Consider the following 18,001-nt stretch of genomic DNA (forward strand, 5'->3'; position numbering starts at 1 on the left):
GGCAAAATAAGGATTACCCAAAAACGTCACAACCTGTTTTTTAATCCTAACACTTTTTTGTCTCAAAAAGAAAATACCACTTTTTTTTTTGTTTTTTACAAATCGTCCCTATGCAAACAGTGCTTTCGTACTTCTCTACAACAACAACAACAACAACAACAACAACCAAGCCTTTCAGTCCCAAACAAGTTGGGGTAGGCTAGAGTTGAAACCCATAAGATCTCGAAGCCAAGTCATGGTTCCGGAACGTGGATAGCTAACTTCCACGCACCCCTATCCATGGCTAAATCTTTGTCGATATTCCAAACCTTCAGGTCTCTCTTAACGGACTCCTCCCATGTCAAGTTTGGTTTACCATGACCCCTCTTAACATTCTCATCACGCTTTATCCGTCCGCTATGCACTGACGCTTCTGGAGGCCTCCGTTGGATATGTCCAAACCATCTGAGACGATGTTGGACCAGCTTCTCTTCAATCGGTGCTACCCCAACTCTCTCCCGTATATCGTCGTTCCGTACCCGATCTTTTCTTGTGTGGCCACATATCCATCTCAACATGCGCATCTCTACTACACTTAACTGTTGGATATGTCGTCTCTTCGTTGGTCAACACTCAGTGCCATACAACATCGCAGGTCGGATAACTGTCCTATAAAACCTGCCTTTTAGCTTTTGTGGCACTCTCTTGTCACAGAGTACGCCAGAAGCTTGGCGCCACTTCATCCAACCAGCCTTGATTCGGTGACCCACATCTTCATCGATATCGCCATCCTTCTGCAACATGGACCCCAAATATCGAAAAGTGTCTCTCTCTGGTACCACCTGCCCATCAAGGATAACCTCTCCCTCCTCATGCCTAGTAGAACTGAAACTGCACCTCATGTATTCAGTTTTAGTTCTACTAAGCCTAAAACCTTTCGATTCGAGAGTTCGCCTCCACAACTCTAACTTTCTATTAACCCCCGTTCGGCTATCATCGACTAGCACCACATCATCCGCAAAGAGCATACACCATGGGATGTCTCCTTGTATATCCCTTGTGACCTCATCCATCACCAAATCAAAAAGATAAGGGCTCAAAGCTGACCCTTGGTGTAGCCCTATTCTAATTGGAAAGTCATCATTGTCGCCATCGCTTGTTCGAACACTTGTCACAATATTATCATACATATCCTTGATGAGGGTAATGTACTTTATTGGGACTTTGTGTTTCTCCAAGGCCTACCACATGACATTCCGAGGTATCTTATCATGGGCCTTCTCCAAATCAATGAACACCATATGAAGGTCCTTCTTTTGCTCCCTGTATCTCTCCATCAGCTGTCGTACCAAGAAGATGGCTTCCATGGTAGACCTCCCAGGCATGAAACCAAATTGGTTTTTGGTCAACCTTCTTAAGCGGTGCTCAATGACTCTCTCCCATAGCTTCATAGTATGGCTCATCAGCTTGATTCCACGGTAATTAGTACAACTTTGAACATCCTCCTTGTTCTTGAAGATTGGTACTAAAATACTCCGCCTCCATTCTTCGGGCATCTTGTTTGACCGAAAAATGAGGTTGAAAAGCTTAGTTAGCCATACTATCGCTACGTCTCCAAGGCCTCTCCACACCTCGATGGGGATACCATCAGGACCCATCGCCTTGCCGCCTTTCATCCTCCTTAACGCCTCCTTAACCTCAGACTCCTGGATACGTCGCACAAAGCACATGCTGGTATCATCAAAGGAGTCGTCTAGCTCAATGGTAGAGCTCTTAGCCTCTCCATTGTAAAGGTTGTCAAAGTACTCCCGCCATCTACGCTTGATCGCCTCATCCTTCACAAGAAGCTGATCATCTCCGTCCTTGATGCATTTGACTTCGTTGACATCCCTCGTCTTCCTCTCCCTAAACTTGGCCATCTTATAGATGTCTGATGGCGTGTAACTCACACGTTCGTTGGGAACCCCAAGAGGAAGGTATGATGCGCACAGCAGCAAGTTTTCCCTCAGAAAGAAACCAAGGTTTATCGAACCAGGAGGAGCCAAGAAGCACGTTGAAGGTTGATGGTGGCGGGATGTAGTGCGGCGCAACACCAGGGATTCCGGCGCCAACGTGGAACCTGCACAACACAACCAAAGTACTTTGCCCCAACGAAACAGTGAGGTTGTCAATCTCACCGGCTTGCTGTAACAAAGGATTAACCGTATTGTGTGGAAGATGATTGTTTGCAGAAAACAGTAGAACAAGTATTGCAGTAGATTGTATTTCAGTATAGAGATTTGGACCGGGTTCCACAGTTCACTAGAGGTGTCTCTCCCATAAGATAAACAGCATGTTGGGTGAACAAATTACAGTTGGGCAATTGACAAATAAAGAGGGCATGACCATGCACATACATATTATGATGAGTATAGTGAGATTTAATTGGGCATTACGACAAAGTACATAGACCGCCATCCAGCATGCATCTATGCCTAAAAAGTCCACCTTCAGGTTATCATCCGAACCCCCTCCAGTATTAAGTTGCTAACAACAGACAATTGCATTAAGTATTGCGCGTAATGTAACTAGTAACTACATCCTTGAACATAGCACTAATGTTTTATCCCTAGTGGCAACAGCACATCCACAACCTTAGAACTTTCATCACTTGTCCCAGATATCAATGGAGGCATGAACCCACTATCGAGCATAAATACTCCCTCTTGGAGTTACAAGCATCTACTTGGCCAGAGCATCTACTAGTAACGGAGAGCATGCAAGATCATAAACAACACATAGACATAACTTTGATAATCAACATAACAAGTATTCTCTATTCATCGGATCCCAACAAACGCAACATATAGAATTACAGATAGATGATCTTGATCATGTTAGGCAGCTCACAAGATCCGACAATGAAGCACAATGGGGAGAAGACAACCATCTAGCTACTGCTATGGACCCATAGTCCAGGGGTAGACTACTCACACATCACTCCGGAGGCGACCATGGCGGCGTAGAGTCCTCCGGGAGATGATTCCCCTCTCCGGCAGGGTGCCGGAGGTGATCTCCTGGATCCCCCAAGATGGGATCGGCGGCGGCGGCTGATACGTCTCCGACGTATCGATAATTTCTTATGATCCATGCCACATTATTGATGTTACCTACATGTTTTATGCACACTTTATGTCATATTCGTGCATTTTCTGGAACTAACCTATTAACAAGATGCCGAAGTGCCAGTTGCTGTTTTCTGCTGTTTTTGGTTTCAGAAATCCTAGTAAGGAAATATTCTCGGAATTGGACGAAATCAAAGCCCAGGGGCCTATTTTTCCACGAAGCTTCCAGAAGTCCGAAGACGAGACGAAGAGGGGCCACGGGGTGGCCAAACCCTAGGGCGGCACGGCCCCACCCCTGGCCACGCCGGCCTATGGTGTGGGCCCCCCGTGCCGCCTCTTGACTTGCCCTTCCGCCTACTTAAAGCCTCTGTGACGAAACCCCCAGTACCGAGAGCCACGATACGAAAAACCTTCCAGAGACGCCGCCGCCGCCGATCCCATCTCGGGGGATCCAGGAGATCGCCTCCGGCACCCTGCCGGAGAGGGGAATCATCTCCCGGAGGACTCTACGCCGCCATGGTCGCCTCCGGTGTGATGTGTGAGTAGTCTACCCCTGGACTATGGGTCCATAGCAGTAGCTAGATGGTTGTCTTCTCCCCATTGTGCTATCATTGTCGGATCTTGTGAGCTGCCTAACATGATCAAGATCATCTATCTGTAATTCTATATGTTGCGTTTGTTGGGATCCGATGAATAGAGAATACTTGTTATGTTGATTATCAAAGTTATGCTTATGTGTTGTTTATGATCTTGCATGCTCTCCGTTACTAGTAGATGCTCTGGCCAAGTAGATGCTTGTAACTCCAAGAGGGAGTACTTATGCTCGATAGTGGGTTCATGCCTGCATTGACACCTGGGACAAAGGTGTAGAAAGTTCTAAGGTTGTGTTGTGCTGTTGCCACTAGGGATAAAACATTGATGCTATGTCTAAGGATGTAGTTGTTGATTACATTACGCACCATACTTAATGCAATTGTCTGTTGCTTTGCAACTTAATACTGGAGGGGGTTCGGATGATAACCTGAAGGTGGACTTTTTAGGCATAGATGCAGTTGGATGGCGGTCTATGTACTTTGTCGTAATGCCCAATTAAATCTCACTATACTCATCATGATATGTATGTGCATGGTCATGCTCTCTTTATTTGTCAATTGCCCAACTGTAATTTGTTCACCCAACATGCTGTTCGTCTTATGGGAGAGACACCTCTAGTGAACTGTGGACCCCGGTCCAATTCTCTTTACTGAAATACAACCTACTGCAATACTTGTTCTACTGCTTTTCTGCAACCAATCATCTGCCCCACAATCCGGTTAATCCTTTGTTACAGCAAGCCGGTGAGATTGACAACCTCACTGTTTCGTTGGGGCAAAGTACTTTGGTTGTGTTGTGCAGGTTCCACGTTGGCGCCGGAATCCCTGGTGTTGCGCCGCACTACATCTCGCCGCCATCAACCTTCAACGTGCTTCTTGACTCCTACTGGTCCGATTAAACCTTGGTTTCTTACTGAGGGAAACTTGCCGCTGTGCGCATCACACCTTCCTCTTGGGGTTCCCAACGGACGTGCCAACCACACGCATCAAGCAAATTTCTGGCGCCGTTGCCGGGGAGATCAAGACACGCTGCAAGGGGAGTCTCCACTTCTCAATCTCTTTACTTTGTTTTTGTCTTGCTTAGTTTTATTTACTACTTTGTTTGCTGCACTAAATCAAAACACAAAAAAAATTAGTTGCTAGTTTTACTTTATTTGCTATCTTGTTTGCTATATCAAAAACACAAAAAAAAATTAGTTACTTGTTTTACTTTACTTAATATCATGCATGTTTTTATTTCACTAGTTAAGCATAATGGAAAACAACAAAAATATGAGAGATCTTTATGAACTTTATCTTGAATTAGGACATGATGTGTTTGAAGAGAGAATTAAAAAACCCATGGAACTTTATATGCATGCTAATGGGAATGTTATTAATATGAATGCTTTGAACACTATTGTTGCTAATGCTATGGAAAATTCTAAGCTTGGGGAAGGTGGCTTTGATGAGCATGATCTTTTTAGTCCCCCAAGCATTGAGGAGAAAATTTTCTTTTATGATTACAATATGCCTCCTATATATGATGATAGCCACTTTGTTGAATTTGCTCCCACTACAACTAATAAAATTGATTATGCTTATGTGGAGAGTAATAATTTTATGCATGAGACTCATGATAAGAATGCTTTATGTGATAGTTATATTGTTGAGTTTGCTCATGATACTACTGGAAATTATTATGAGAGAGGAAAATATGGTTGTGGAAATTTTCATGTTACTAAAATACCTCTCTATATGCTGAAATTTTTGAAGTTACACTTGTTTTGTCTTCCTATGCTATTCACTTTGTTCTTCATTGACTTGTTTATTTACAAGATTCCTTTTCATAGGAAGCATGTTAGGTTTAAATTTGTTTTGAATTTTCCTCTTGATGCTCTCTTTTGCTTCAAATACTATTTCTTGCGAGTGCATCATTAAAACTGCTGAGCCCATCTTAATGGCTATAAAGAAAGAACTTCTTGGGAGATAACCCATGTGTTTATTCTACTACAGTACTTTGTTTTTATTTTGTGTCTTGGAAGTTGTTTACTACTGTAGCAACCTCTCCTTATCTTAGTTTTGTTTTTTTTTGTGCCAAGTTAAGCCGTTGATAGAAAAGTAAGTACTAGATTTGGATTACTGCACAGTTCCAGATTTCTTTGCTGTCACGAATCTGGGTCCACCTCCCTGTAGGTAGCTCAGAAAATTAAGCCAATTTACGTGCATGATCCCCAGATATGTACACAACTTTCATTCAATTTGGGAATTTTCATTTGAGCAAGTCTGGTGCCATTTTAAAATTCGTCAATACGAACTGTTCTGTTTTGACAGATTCTGCCTTTTATTTCGCATTGCCTCTTTTGCTATGTTGGATGAATTTCTTTGATCCACTAATGTCCAGTAGCATTATGCAATGTACAGAAGTGTTAAGAATGATTGTGTCACCTCTGAATATGTCAATTTATATTGTGCACTAACCCTCTAATGAGTTGTTTCGAGTTTGGTGTGGAGGAAGTTTTCAAGGATCAAGAGAGGAGTATGATGCAACATGATCAAGGAGAGTGAAAGCTCTAAGCTTGGGGATGCCCCGGTGGTTCACCCCTGCATATATTAAGAAGACTCAAGCGTCTAAGCTTGGGGATGCCCAAGGCATCCCCTTCTTCATCGACAACATTATCAGGTTCCTCCCCTGAAACTATATTTTTATTCCATCACATCTTATGTGCTTTTTCTTGGAGCGTCGGTTTGTTTTTGTTTTTTGTTTTGTTTGAATAAAATGGATCCTAGCATTCACTTTATGGGAGAGAGACACGCTCTGCTGTAGCATATGGACAAGTATGTCCTTGGTTTCTACTCATCGTATTCATGGCGAAGTTTCTCCTTCGTTAAATTGTTATATGGTTGGAATTGGAAAATGATACATGTAGTAATTGCTATTAATGTCTTGGGTAATGTGATACTTGGCAATTGTTGTGCTCATGTTTAAGCTCTTGCATCATATGCTTTGCACCCATTAATGAAGAAATACATAGAGCATGCTAAAATTTGGTTTGCATATTTGGTTTCTCTAAGGTCTAGATAATTTCTAGTATTGAGTTTGAACAACAAGGAAGACGGTGTAGAGTCTTATAATGTTTTCAATATGTCTTTTATGTGAGTTTTGCTGCACCGGTTCATCCTTGTGTTTGTTTCAAATAGCCTTGCTAGCCTAAACCTTGTATCGAGAGGGAATACTTCTCATGCATCCAAAATACTTGAGCCAACCACTATGCCATTTGTGTCCACCATACCTACCTACTACATGGTATTTTCCGCCATTCCAAAGTAAATTGCTTGAGTGCTACCTTTAAAATTCCATCATTCACCTTTGCAATATATAGCTCATGGGACAAATAGCTTAAAAACTATTGTGGTATTGAATATGTAATTATGCACTTTATCTCTTATTAAGTTGCTTGTTGTGCGATAACCATGTTCACTGGGGACGCCATCAACTATTCATTGTTGAATTTCATGTGAGTTGCTATGCATGTCCGTCTTGTCTGAAGTAAGAGAGATGTACCACCTTATGGTTAAGCATGCATATGTTAGAGAAGAACATTGGGCCGCTAACTAAAGCCATGATCCATGGTGGAAGTTTCAGTTTTGGACAACAATCCTCAAATCTCAAATGAGAAAATTATTAATTGTTGTTATATGCTTATGCATAAAAGAGGAGTCCATTATCTGTTGTCTATGTTGTCCCGGTATGGATGTCTAAGTTGAAGAATAATCAATAGCGAGAAATCCAATGCGAGCTTTCTCCTTAGACCTTTGTACATGCGGCATAGAGGTACCCCTTTGTGACACTTGGTAAAAACAGTGCATTGTGATGATCCGGTAGTCCAAGCTAATTAGGACAAGGTGCGGGCACTATTAGTACACTATGCATGAGGCTTGCAACTTATAAGATATAATTTACATGATGCATATGCTTTATTACTACCGTTGACAAAATTGTTTCATGTTTTCAAAATCAAAGCTCTAGCACAAATATAGCAATCGATGCTTTTCCTCTATGGAGGACCATTCTTTTACTTTCAATGTTGAGTCAGTTCACCTATTTCTCTCCACCTCAAGAAGCAAACACTTGTGTGAACTGTGCATTGATTCCTACATACTTGCTTATTGCACTTATTATATTACTCTATGTTGACAATATCCATGAGATATACATGTTACAAGTTGAAAGCAACCGCTGAAACTTAATCTTCTTTTGTGTTGCTTCAATACCTTTACTTTGAATTATTGCTTTATGAGTTAACTCTTATGCAAGACTTATTGATGCTTGTCTTGAAGTGCTATTCATGAAAAGTCTTTGCTTTATGATTCACTTGTTTACTCATGTCATATACATTGTTTTGATCGCTGCATTCACTACATATGCTTTACAAATAGTATGATCAAGATTATGATGGCATGTCACTCCAGAAATTATCTGTGTTATCGTTTTACCTGCTCGGGACGAGCAGAACTAAGCTTGGGGATGCTGATACGTCTCCGACGTATCGATAATTTCTTATGATCCATGCCACATTATTGATGTTACCTACATGTTTTATGCACACTTTATGTCATATTCGTGCATTTTCTGGAACTAACCTATTAACAAGATGCCGAAGTGCCGATTCTTTGTTGCTGTTTTTGGTTTCAGAAATCCTAGTAAGGAAATATTCTCGGAATTGGACGAAATCAAAGCCCAGGGGCCTATTTTTCCACGAAGCTTCCAGAAGTCCGAAGACGAGACGAAGAGGGGCCACGGGGTGGCCAAACCCTAGGGCGGCGCGGCCCCCCCCTGGCCGCGCCGGCCTATGGTGTGGGCCCCCCGTGCCGCCTCTTGACTTGCCCTTCCGCCTACTTAAAGCCTCCGTGACGAAACCCCCAGTACCGAGAGCCACGATACGGAAAACCTTCCAGAGACGCCGCCGCCGCCGATCCCATCTCGGGGGATCCAGGAGATCGCCTCCGGCACCCTGCCGGAGAGGGGAATTATCTCCCGGAGGACTCTACGCCGCCATGGTCGCCTCCGGTGTGATGTGTGAGTAGTCTACCCCTGGACTATGGGTCCATAGCAGTAGCTAGATGGTTGTCTTCTCCCCATTGTGCTATCATTGTCGGATCTTGTGAGCTGCCTAACATGATCAAGATCATCTATCTGTAATTCTATATGTTGCGTTTGTTGGGATCCGATGAATAGAGAATACTTGTTATGTTGATTATCAAAGTTATGCTTATGTGTTGTTTATGATCTTGCATGCTCTCCGTTACTAGTAGATGCTCTGGCCAAGTAGATGCTTGTAACTCCAAGAGGGAGTACTTATGCTCGATAGTGGGTTCATGCCTGCATTGACACACAGGACGATGTGAGAAAGTTCTAAGGTTGTGTTGTGCTGTTGCCACTAGGGATAAAACATTGATGCTATGTCTAAGGATGTAGTTGTTGATTACATTACGCACCATACTTAATGCAATTGTCTGTTGCTTTGCAACTTAATACTGGAGGGGGTTCGGATGATAACCTGAAGGTGGACTTTTTAGGCATAGATGCAGTTGGATGGCGGTCTATGTACTTTGTCGTAATGCCCAATTAAATCTCACTATACTCATCATGATATGTATGTGCATGGTCATGCTCTCTTTATTTGTCAATTGCCCAACTGTAATTTGTTCACCCAACATGCTGTTCGTCTTATGGGAGAGACACCTCTAGTGAACTGTGGACCCCGGTCCAATTCTCTTTACTGAAATACAACCTACTGCAATACTTGTTCTACTGTTTTCTGCAAACAATCATCTTCCACACAATACGGTTAATCCTTTGTTACAGCAAGCCGGTGAGATTGACAACCTCACTGTTTCGTTGGGGCAAAGTACTTTGGTTGTGTTGTGCAGGTTCCACGTTGGCGCCGGAATCCCTGGTGTTGCGCCGCACTACATCTCGCCGCCATCAACCTTCAACGTGCTTCTTGACTCCTACTGGTCCGATTAAACCTTGGTTTCTTACTGAGGGAAACTTGCCGCTGTGCGCATCACACCTTCCTCTTGGGGTTCCCAACGGACGTGCCAACCACACGCATCAGCGGCGTCTCTGGAAGGTTTTCCGTATCGTGGCTCTCGGTACTGGGGGTTTCGCAACGGAGGCTTTAAGTAGGCAGAAGGGCAGGTCAGGAGGCGGCACGAGGGCCCCACACCACAGGGCCGCGCGGCCAAGGGGGGGCCGCGCCGCCCTAGGGTGTGGCCCCCTCGTGGCTCCACTTCGTCTCCTCTTCGGACTTCTGGAAGCTTCGTGGCAAAATAGGACCCTGGGCGTTGATTTCGTCCAATTCCGAGAATATTTCGTTACTAGGATTTCTGAAACCAAAAACAGCAGAAAACAAAGAATCGCACTTCGGCATCTTGTTAATAGGTTAGTTCCAGAAAATGCACGAATATGACATAAAGTGTGCATAAAACATGTAGATAACATCAATAATGTGGCATGGAACATAAGAAATTATCGATACGTCGGAGACGTATCAGCATCCCCAAGCTTAGTTCTGCTCGTCCCGAGCAGGTAAAACGATAACACAGATAATTTCTGGAGTGACATGCCATCATAACCTTGATCATACTATTTGTAAAGCATATGTAGTGAATGCAGCGATCAAAACAATGTATATGACATGAGTAAACAAGTGAATCATAAAGCAAAGACTTTTCATGAATAGCACTTCAAGACAAGCATCAATAAGTCTTGCATAAGAGTTAACTCATAAAGCAATAAATCATAGTAAAAACATTGAAGCAACACAAAGGAAGATTAAGTTTCAGCGGTTGCTTTCAACTTGTAACATGTATATCTCATGGATATTGTCAACATAGAGTAATATAATAAGTGCAATAAGCAAATATGTAGGAATCAATGCACAGTTCACACAAGTGTTTGCTTCTTGAGATGGAGAGAAATAGGTGAACTGACTCAACATAAAAGTAAAAGAATGGTCCTCCATAGAGGAAAAGCATCGATTGCTATATTTGTGCTAGAGCTTTGATTTTGAAAACATGAAACAATTTTGTCAACGGTAGTAATAAAGCATATGTATCATGTAAATTATATCTTACAAGTTGCAAGCCTCATGCATAGTGTACTAATAGTGCCCGCACCTTGTCCTAATTAGCTTGGACTACCGGATCATCACAATGCACATGTTTTAACCAAGTGTCACAAAGGGGTACCTCTATGCCGCCTGTACAAAGGTCTAAGGAGAAAGCTCGCATTGGATTTCTCGCTATTGATTATTCTCAACTTAGACATCCATACCGGGACAACATAGACAACAGATAATGGACTCCTCTTTTATGCATAAGCATGTAACAACAATTAATAATTTTCTCATATGAGATTGAGGATATTTGTCCAAAACTGAAACTTCCACCATGGATCATGGCTTTAGTTAGCGGCCCAATGTTCTTCTCTAACAATATGCATGCTTAACCATAAGGTGGTAGATCTCTCTTACTTCAGACAAGACGAACATGCATAGCAACTCACATGAAATTCAACAAAGAGTAGTTGATGGCGTCCCCAGTGAACATGGTTATCGCACAACAAGCAACTTAATAAGAGATAAAGTGCATAATTACATATTCAATACCACAATAGTTTTTAAGCTATTTGTCCCATGAGCTATATATTGCAAAGGTGAATGATGGAATTTTAAAGGTAGCACTCAAGCAATTTACTTTGGAATGGCGGGAAATACCATGTAGTAGGTAGGTATGGTGGACACAAATGGCATAGTAGTTGGCTCAAGTATTTTGGATGCATGAGAAGTATTCCCTCTCGATACAAGGTTTAGGCTAGCAAGGCTTATTTGAAACAAACACAAGGGTGAACCGGTGCAGCAAAACTCACATAAAAGACATATTGAAAACATTATAAGACTCTACACCGTCTTCCTTGTTGTTCAAACTCAATACTAGAAATTATCTAGACCTTAGAGAAACCAAATATGCAAACCAAATTTTAACATGCTCTATGTATTTCTTCATTAATGGGTGCAAAGCATATGATGCAAGAGCTTAAACATGAGCACAACAATTGCCAAGTATCACATTACCCAAGACATTAATAGCAATTACTACATGTATCATTTTCCAATTCCACCCATATAACAATTTAACGAAGAAGAAACTTCGCCATGAATACTATGAGTAGAAACTAAGGACATACTTGTCCATATGCTACAGCGGAGCGTGTCTCTCTCCCATAAAGTGAATGCTAGGATCCATTTTATTCAAACAAAACAAAAAACAAAAACAAACCGACGCTCCAAGAAAAGCACATAAGATGTGATGGAATAAAAATATAGTTTCAGGGGAGGAACCTGATAATGTTGTCGATGAAGAAGGGGATGCCTTGGGCATCCCCAAGCTTAGACGCTTGAGTCTTCTTAATATATGCAGGGGTGAACCACCGGGGCATCCCCAAGCTTAGAGCTTTCACTCTCGTTGATCATGTTGCATCATACTCCTCTCTTGATCCTTGAAAACTTCCTCCACACCAAACTTAGAACAACTCATTAGAGGGTTAGCGACAATAAAAATTAACATGTTCAGAGGTGACACAATCATTCTTAACACTTCTGGACATTGCATAAAGCTACTGGACATTAATGGATCAAAGAAATTCATCCAACATAGCAAAAGAGGCAATGCGAAATAAAAGGCAGAATCTGTCAAAACAGAACAGTTCGTATTGACGAATTTTATCGAGGAACCAGACTTGCTCAAATGAAAATGCTCAAATTGAATGAAAGTTGCATACATATCTGAGGATCACTCACGTAAATTGGCATAATTTTCTGAGTTACCTACAGGGAAAACAGCCCAGATTCGTGACAGCAAAGAAATCTGTTTCTGCGCAGTAATCCAAATCTAGTATGAACTTTTCTATCAACGGCTTTACTTGGCACAATAAAACACTAAACTAAGATAAGGAGAGGTTGCTACAGTAGTAAACAACTTCCAAGACACAAAATAAAAACAAAGTACTGTAAGTAAAAACATGGGTTGTCTCCCATAAGCGCTTTTCTTTAACGCCTTTCAGCTAGGCGCAGAAAGTGTGTATCAAGTATTATCAAGAGACGAAGTGTCAACATCATAATTTGTTCTCATAATAGAATCCAAAGGTAACTTCATTCTCTTTCTAGGGAAGTGTTCCATACCTTTCTTGAGAGGAAATTGATATTTTATATTACCTTCCTTCATATCAATGACAGCACCAACAGTTCGAAGAAAAGGTCTTCCCAATATAATGGGACAAGATGCATTGCATTCAATATCCAAGACAACAAAATCAACGGGGACAAGGTTATTGTTAACGGTAATGCGAACATTATCAACTTTCCCCAAAGGTTTCTTTGTAGAATGATCAGCAAGATTAACATCCAAATAACAATTTTTCAGCGGTGGCAAGTCAAGCATATTATAAATTTTCTTAGGCATAACGGAAATACTTGCACCAAGATCACATAAAGCATTACAATCAAAATCTTTAACCTTCATCTTAATGATGGGCTCCCAACCATCCTCTAGCTTTCTAGGAATAGAGGCTTCGCGCTCTAGCTTCTCTTCTCTAGCTTTTATGAGAGCATTTGTAATATGTTGCGTGAAAGCCAAATTTATAGCACTAGCATTAGGACTTTTAGCAAGTTTTTGCAAGAACTTTATAACTTCAGAGATGTGGCAATCATCAAAATTCAAACCATTATAATCTAAAGCAATGGGATCATCATCCCCAATGTTGGAAAAAATTTCAGCAGCCTTTATCACGAGCTCGAGCTTTAGCAGTTTCAGGCAGTTTCTCGCGCTTTGCATTAGAAGTGGAAACATTGCTAACACCAATTCTTTTATTATTATTAGTAAGAGGTGCAGCAACATGTGTAGCATTAGCATTACACGTGGTGGTAATAGTCCAAACTTTAGCTACATTCTTCTCTTTAGCTAGTTTTTCATTTTCTTCTCTATCCCACCTAGCACGCAATTCAGCCATTAATCTTATATTCTCATTAATTCTAACTTGGATGGCATTTGCTGTAGTAACAATTTTATTATGATGATTCTCATTAGACATAACTTTCGATTTCAAAAGATCAACATCAGCAGCAAGACTATCGACTTTAGAAGCAAGTATATCAATTTTCCCAAGCTTTTCTTCAACAGATTTGTTAAAAGCAGTTTGTGTACTAATAAATTCTTTAAGCATGGCTTCAAGTCCAGGGGGTGAACTCCTATTATTGTTGTAAGAATTCCCATAAGAATTACCATAGCCGTTGCCATTATTATAAGGATATGGCCTATAGTTGTTACTAGAATTGTTCCGGTAAGCATTGTTGTTGAAATTATTACTTTTAATGAAGTTTACATCAACATGTTCTTCTTGTGCAACCAATGAAGCTAACGGAACATTATTAGGATCAATATTAGTCCTATCATTCACAAGCATAGACATAATAGCATCAATCTTATCACTCAAGGAAGAGGTTTCTTCGACAGAATTTACCTTCTTACCTTGTGGAGCTCTTTCCGTGTGCCATTCAGAGTAGTTGATCATCATATTATCAAGAAGCTTTGTTGCTTCACCAAGAGTGATGGACATAAAGGTACCTCCAGCAGCTGAATCCAATAAATTCCGCGAAGAAAAATTTAGTCCTGCATAGAAGGTTTGGATGATCATCCAAGTAGTCAGTCCATGAGTTGGGCAATTTTTAACCAGAGATTTCATTCTTTCCCAAGCTTGAGCAACATGTTCAGTATCTAATTGTTTAAAATTCATTATGCTACTCCTCAAAGATATAATTTTAGCAGGGGATAATATCTACCAATAAAAGCATCCTTGCATTTAGTCCATGAATCAATACTATTCTTAGGCAGAGATAGCAACCAATCTTTAGCTCTTCCTCTTAATGAGAAAGGGAACAATTTTAATTTTATAATGTCACCATCTACATCTTTATACTTTTGCATTTCACATAGTTCAACAAAATTATTAAGATGGGCAGCAGCATCATCAGAACTAACACCAGAAAATTGCTCTCGCATAACAAGATTCAGTAAAGCAGGTTTAATTTCAAAGAATTCTGCTGTAGTAGCAGGTGGAGCAATAGGTGTGCATAAGAAATCATTATTATTTGTGGTTGTGAAGTCACACAACTTAGTATTTTCAGGGTTGGCCATTTTAGCAACAGTAAATAAAGCAAACTAGATAAAGTAAATGCAAGTAACTAATTTTTTTGTGTTTTTGATATAGCAAACAAGATAGCAAATAAAGTAAAACTAGCAACTAATTTTTTGTATTTTGATTTAGTGCAGCAAACAAAGTAGTAAATAAAACTAAGCAAGACAAAAACAAAGTAAAGAGATTGGGAAGTGGAGACTCCCCTTGCAGCGTGTCTTGATCTCCCGGCAACGGCGCCAGAAAAAGAGCTTGATGGCGTGTAACTCACACGTTCGTTGGGAACCCCAAGAGGAAGGTATGATGCGCACAGCAGCAAGTTTTCCCTCAGAAAGAAACCAAGGTTTATCGAACTAGGAGGAGCCAAGAAGCACGTTGAAGGTTGATGGCGGCGGGATGTAGTGCGGCGCAACACCAGGGATTCCGGCGCCAACGTGGAACCTGCACAGCACAACCAAAGTACTTTGCCCCAACGAAACAGTGAGGTTGTCAATCTCACCGGCTTGCTGTAACAAAGGATTAACCGTATTGTGTGGAAGATGATTGTTTGCAGAAAACAGTAGAACAAGTATTGCAGTAGATTGTATTTCAGTATAGAGAATTGGACCGGGGTCCACAGTTCACTAGAGGTGTCTCTCCCATAAGATAAACAGCATGTTGGGTGAACAAATTACAGTTGGGCAATTGACAAATAAAGAGGGCATGACCATGCACATACATATTATGATGAGTATAGTGAGATTTAATTGGGCATTACGACAAAGTACATAGACCGCCATCCAGCATGCATCTATGCCTAAAAAGTCCACCTTCAGGTTATCATCCGAACCCCCTCCAGTATTAACTTGCTAACAACAGACAATTGCATTAAGTATTGCGCGTAATGTAACTAGTAACTACATCCTTGAACATAGCACTAATATTTTATCCCTAGTGGCAACAGCACATCCACAACCTTAGAACTTTCTGTCACTGTCCCAGATATCAATGGAGGCATGAACCCACTATCGAGCATAAATACTCCCTCTTGGAGTTACAAGCATCTACTTGGCCAGAGCATCTACTAGTAACGGAGAGCATGCAAGATCATAAACAACACATAGACATAACTTTGATAATCAACATAACAAGTATTCTCTATTCATCGGATCCCAACAAACGCAACATATAGAATTACAGATAGATGATCTTGATCATGTTAGGCAGCTCACAAGATCCGACAATGAAGCACAATGGGGAGAAGACAACCATCTAGCTACTGCTATGGACCCATAGTCCAGGGGTAGACTACTCACACATCACTCCGGAGGCGACCATGGCGGCGTAGAGTCCTCCGGGAGATGATTCCCCTCTCCGGCAGGGTGCCGGAGGTGATCTCCTGGATCCCCCGAGATGGGATCGGCGGCGGCGGCGTCTCTGGAAGGTTTTCCGTATCGTGGCTCTCGGTACTGGGGGTTTCGCAACGGAGGCTTTAAGTAGGCGGAAGGGCATGTCAGGAGGCGGCACGAGGCCCCCACACCACAGGGCCGCGCGGCCAAGGGGGGGGCCGCGCCGCCCTAGGGTGTGGCCCCCTCGTGGCTCCACTTCGTCTCCTCTTCGGACTTCTGGAAGCTTCGTGGCAAAATAGGACCCTGGGCGTTGATTTCGTCCAATTCCGAGAATATTTCGTTACTAGGATTTCTGAAACCAAAAACAGCAGAAAACAGCAACTGGCACTTCGGCATCTTGTTAATAGGTTAGTTCCAGAAAATGCACGAATATGACATAAAGTGTGCATAAAACATGTAGATAACATCAATAATATGGCATGGAACATAAGAAATTATCGATACGTCGGAGACGTATCAATGTCCCTTTCGCTTTCCTTCGTGTTTAAACGTTGGTAGAGGTCCTCATACGCCCGACCCCTTGCTTCACTCACCGCCCGCTTTGCAGCCTTCTTCGCCACCTTGTACTCCATGTTAGCTGCACTCCTGTCCAGATATAGGCATCTGAAATAGTCCTTTTTCTCCCTAATAACCTTCTGGACCTCATCGTTCCACCACCAGGTATCCTTAGCTTCCCTTCTACTTCCCTTAGTCACCCCAAACTCCTCTACAGCGACCTTCCGCAAGCAGGTCGTCATACTCGTCCACATCATGTTTGCATCGCCTCCTTCCTCCCAAGGGCCCTCCTTAAATACCCTCTCCCTGAAAGCCTGGAATGCCTCACTCTTGAGCTTCCACCACTTTGTTCTAGCGACTTTGGCGCGCTTACCCCGCTGGACACGGATCCTAAAGCGAAAGTCAGCAACCACCAGCTTATGTTGAGGTACAACACTCTTTCCAGGTATCACCTTACAATCAATGCAGGCGCGTCTGTCTTCTCTTCTAGAGAGGACAAAATCAATCTGGCTAGAGTGTAGACCACTACTGAACGTCACTAGATGGGATTCTCTCTTCCTAAAGAGGGTGTTAGCTACGACCATGTCATAGGCTAGAGCGAAGCTCAGGACATCTTCTCCTTCTTGGTTCCTGATGCCATAGCCAAAGCCCACATGCACCCTTTCAAAACCTGTGTTAGATGTACCCACATGGCCATTGAGGTCTCCTCCTATGAAGAGCTTCTCACCAATAGGTACCCTCCTAACCAAGTCCTCGAGGCCTTCCCAGAACTCCCTCTTGGTGCTCTCATTGTGGCCTACTTGTGGGGCATACGCGCTGATAACATTGAGGACTAAGTCCCCAACAACCAGCTTGACAAGGATCATCCGGTCCCCTTGCCTCTTGACGTCCACAACTCCATCCCTGAGGCTCTTATTGACCAAGATGCCTACTCCATTTTTGTTTGAAGTTGTCCCCGTGTACCACAACTTGAAACCGGTATCCTCCACCTCCTTCGCCTTCTGTCCCTTCCATTTGGTCTCTTGGACACATAGGACATCAACACGCCTCCTCACCGCTGTATCAACTAACTCCCGTAACTTACCCGTCAGGGACCCTACGTTCCAGCTACCTAAGCGTATCCTCCTAGGCTCGGCTAACTTCCTTACCCTCCGCACTCGTCGAGTCAAATGCGGAGACCCTTGCTCACTTTTCACTACACCGGGG

The 18,001-nt window shown here is 42.3% G+C and overlaps 1 protein-coding gene across 1 annotated transcript; it reads right to left on the bottom strand.

The window, feature by feature from the left end:
- Positions 1 to 108: 108 nt before the first annotated feature.
- On the bottom strand, positions 109 to 17,661 carry LOC139831508 (uncharacterized). Its single transcript, XM_071820801.1, has 2 exons — positions 16,834 to 17,661; positions 109 to 135 (listed from the first exon to the last, which is right to left on the bottom strand). The coding sequence occupies exons 1-2, from the start codon at positions 17,659 to 17,661 to the stop codon at positions 109 to 111; spliced, it is 855 nt and encodes a 284-aa protein (XP_071676902.1).
- Positions 17,662 to 18,001: the final 340 nt, after the last annotated feature.

Source organism: Lolium perenne, chromosome 5 (genome assembly GCF_019359855.2).
Source record: "Lolium perenne isolate Kyuss_39 chromosome 5, Kyuss_2.0, whole genome shotgun sequence".
Lineage (NCBI taxonomy): Eukaryota > Viridiplantae > Streptophyta > Magnoliopsida > Poales > Poaceae > Lolium > Lolium perenne.

Coding starts and splice junctions, on each gene's coding strand:
- LOC139831508 (XM_071820801.1), bottom strand. CDS start 17,661: ATGATCCTTGTCAAGCTGGTTGTTGGGGACTTAGTCCTCAATGTTATC. Junction 136..16,833: donor AGAAGGCTGCAAAGCGGGCG/GTGAGTGAAGCA, acceptor TTGTTGTTGTAG/AGAAGTACGAAAGCACTGTT.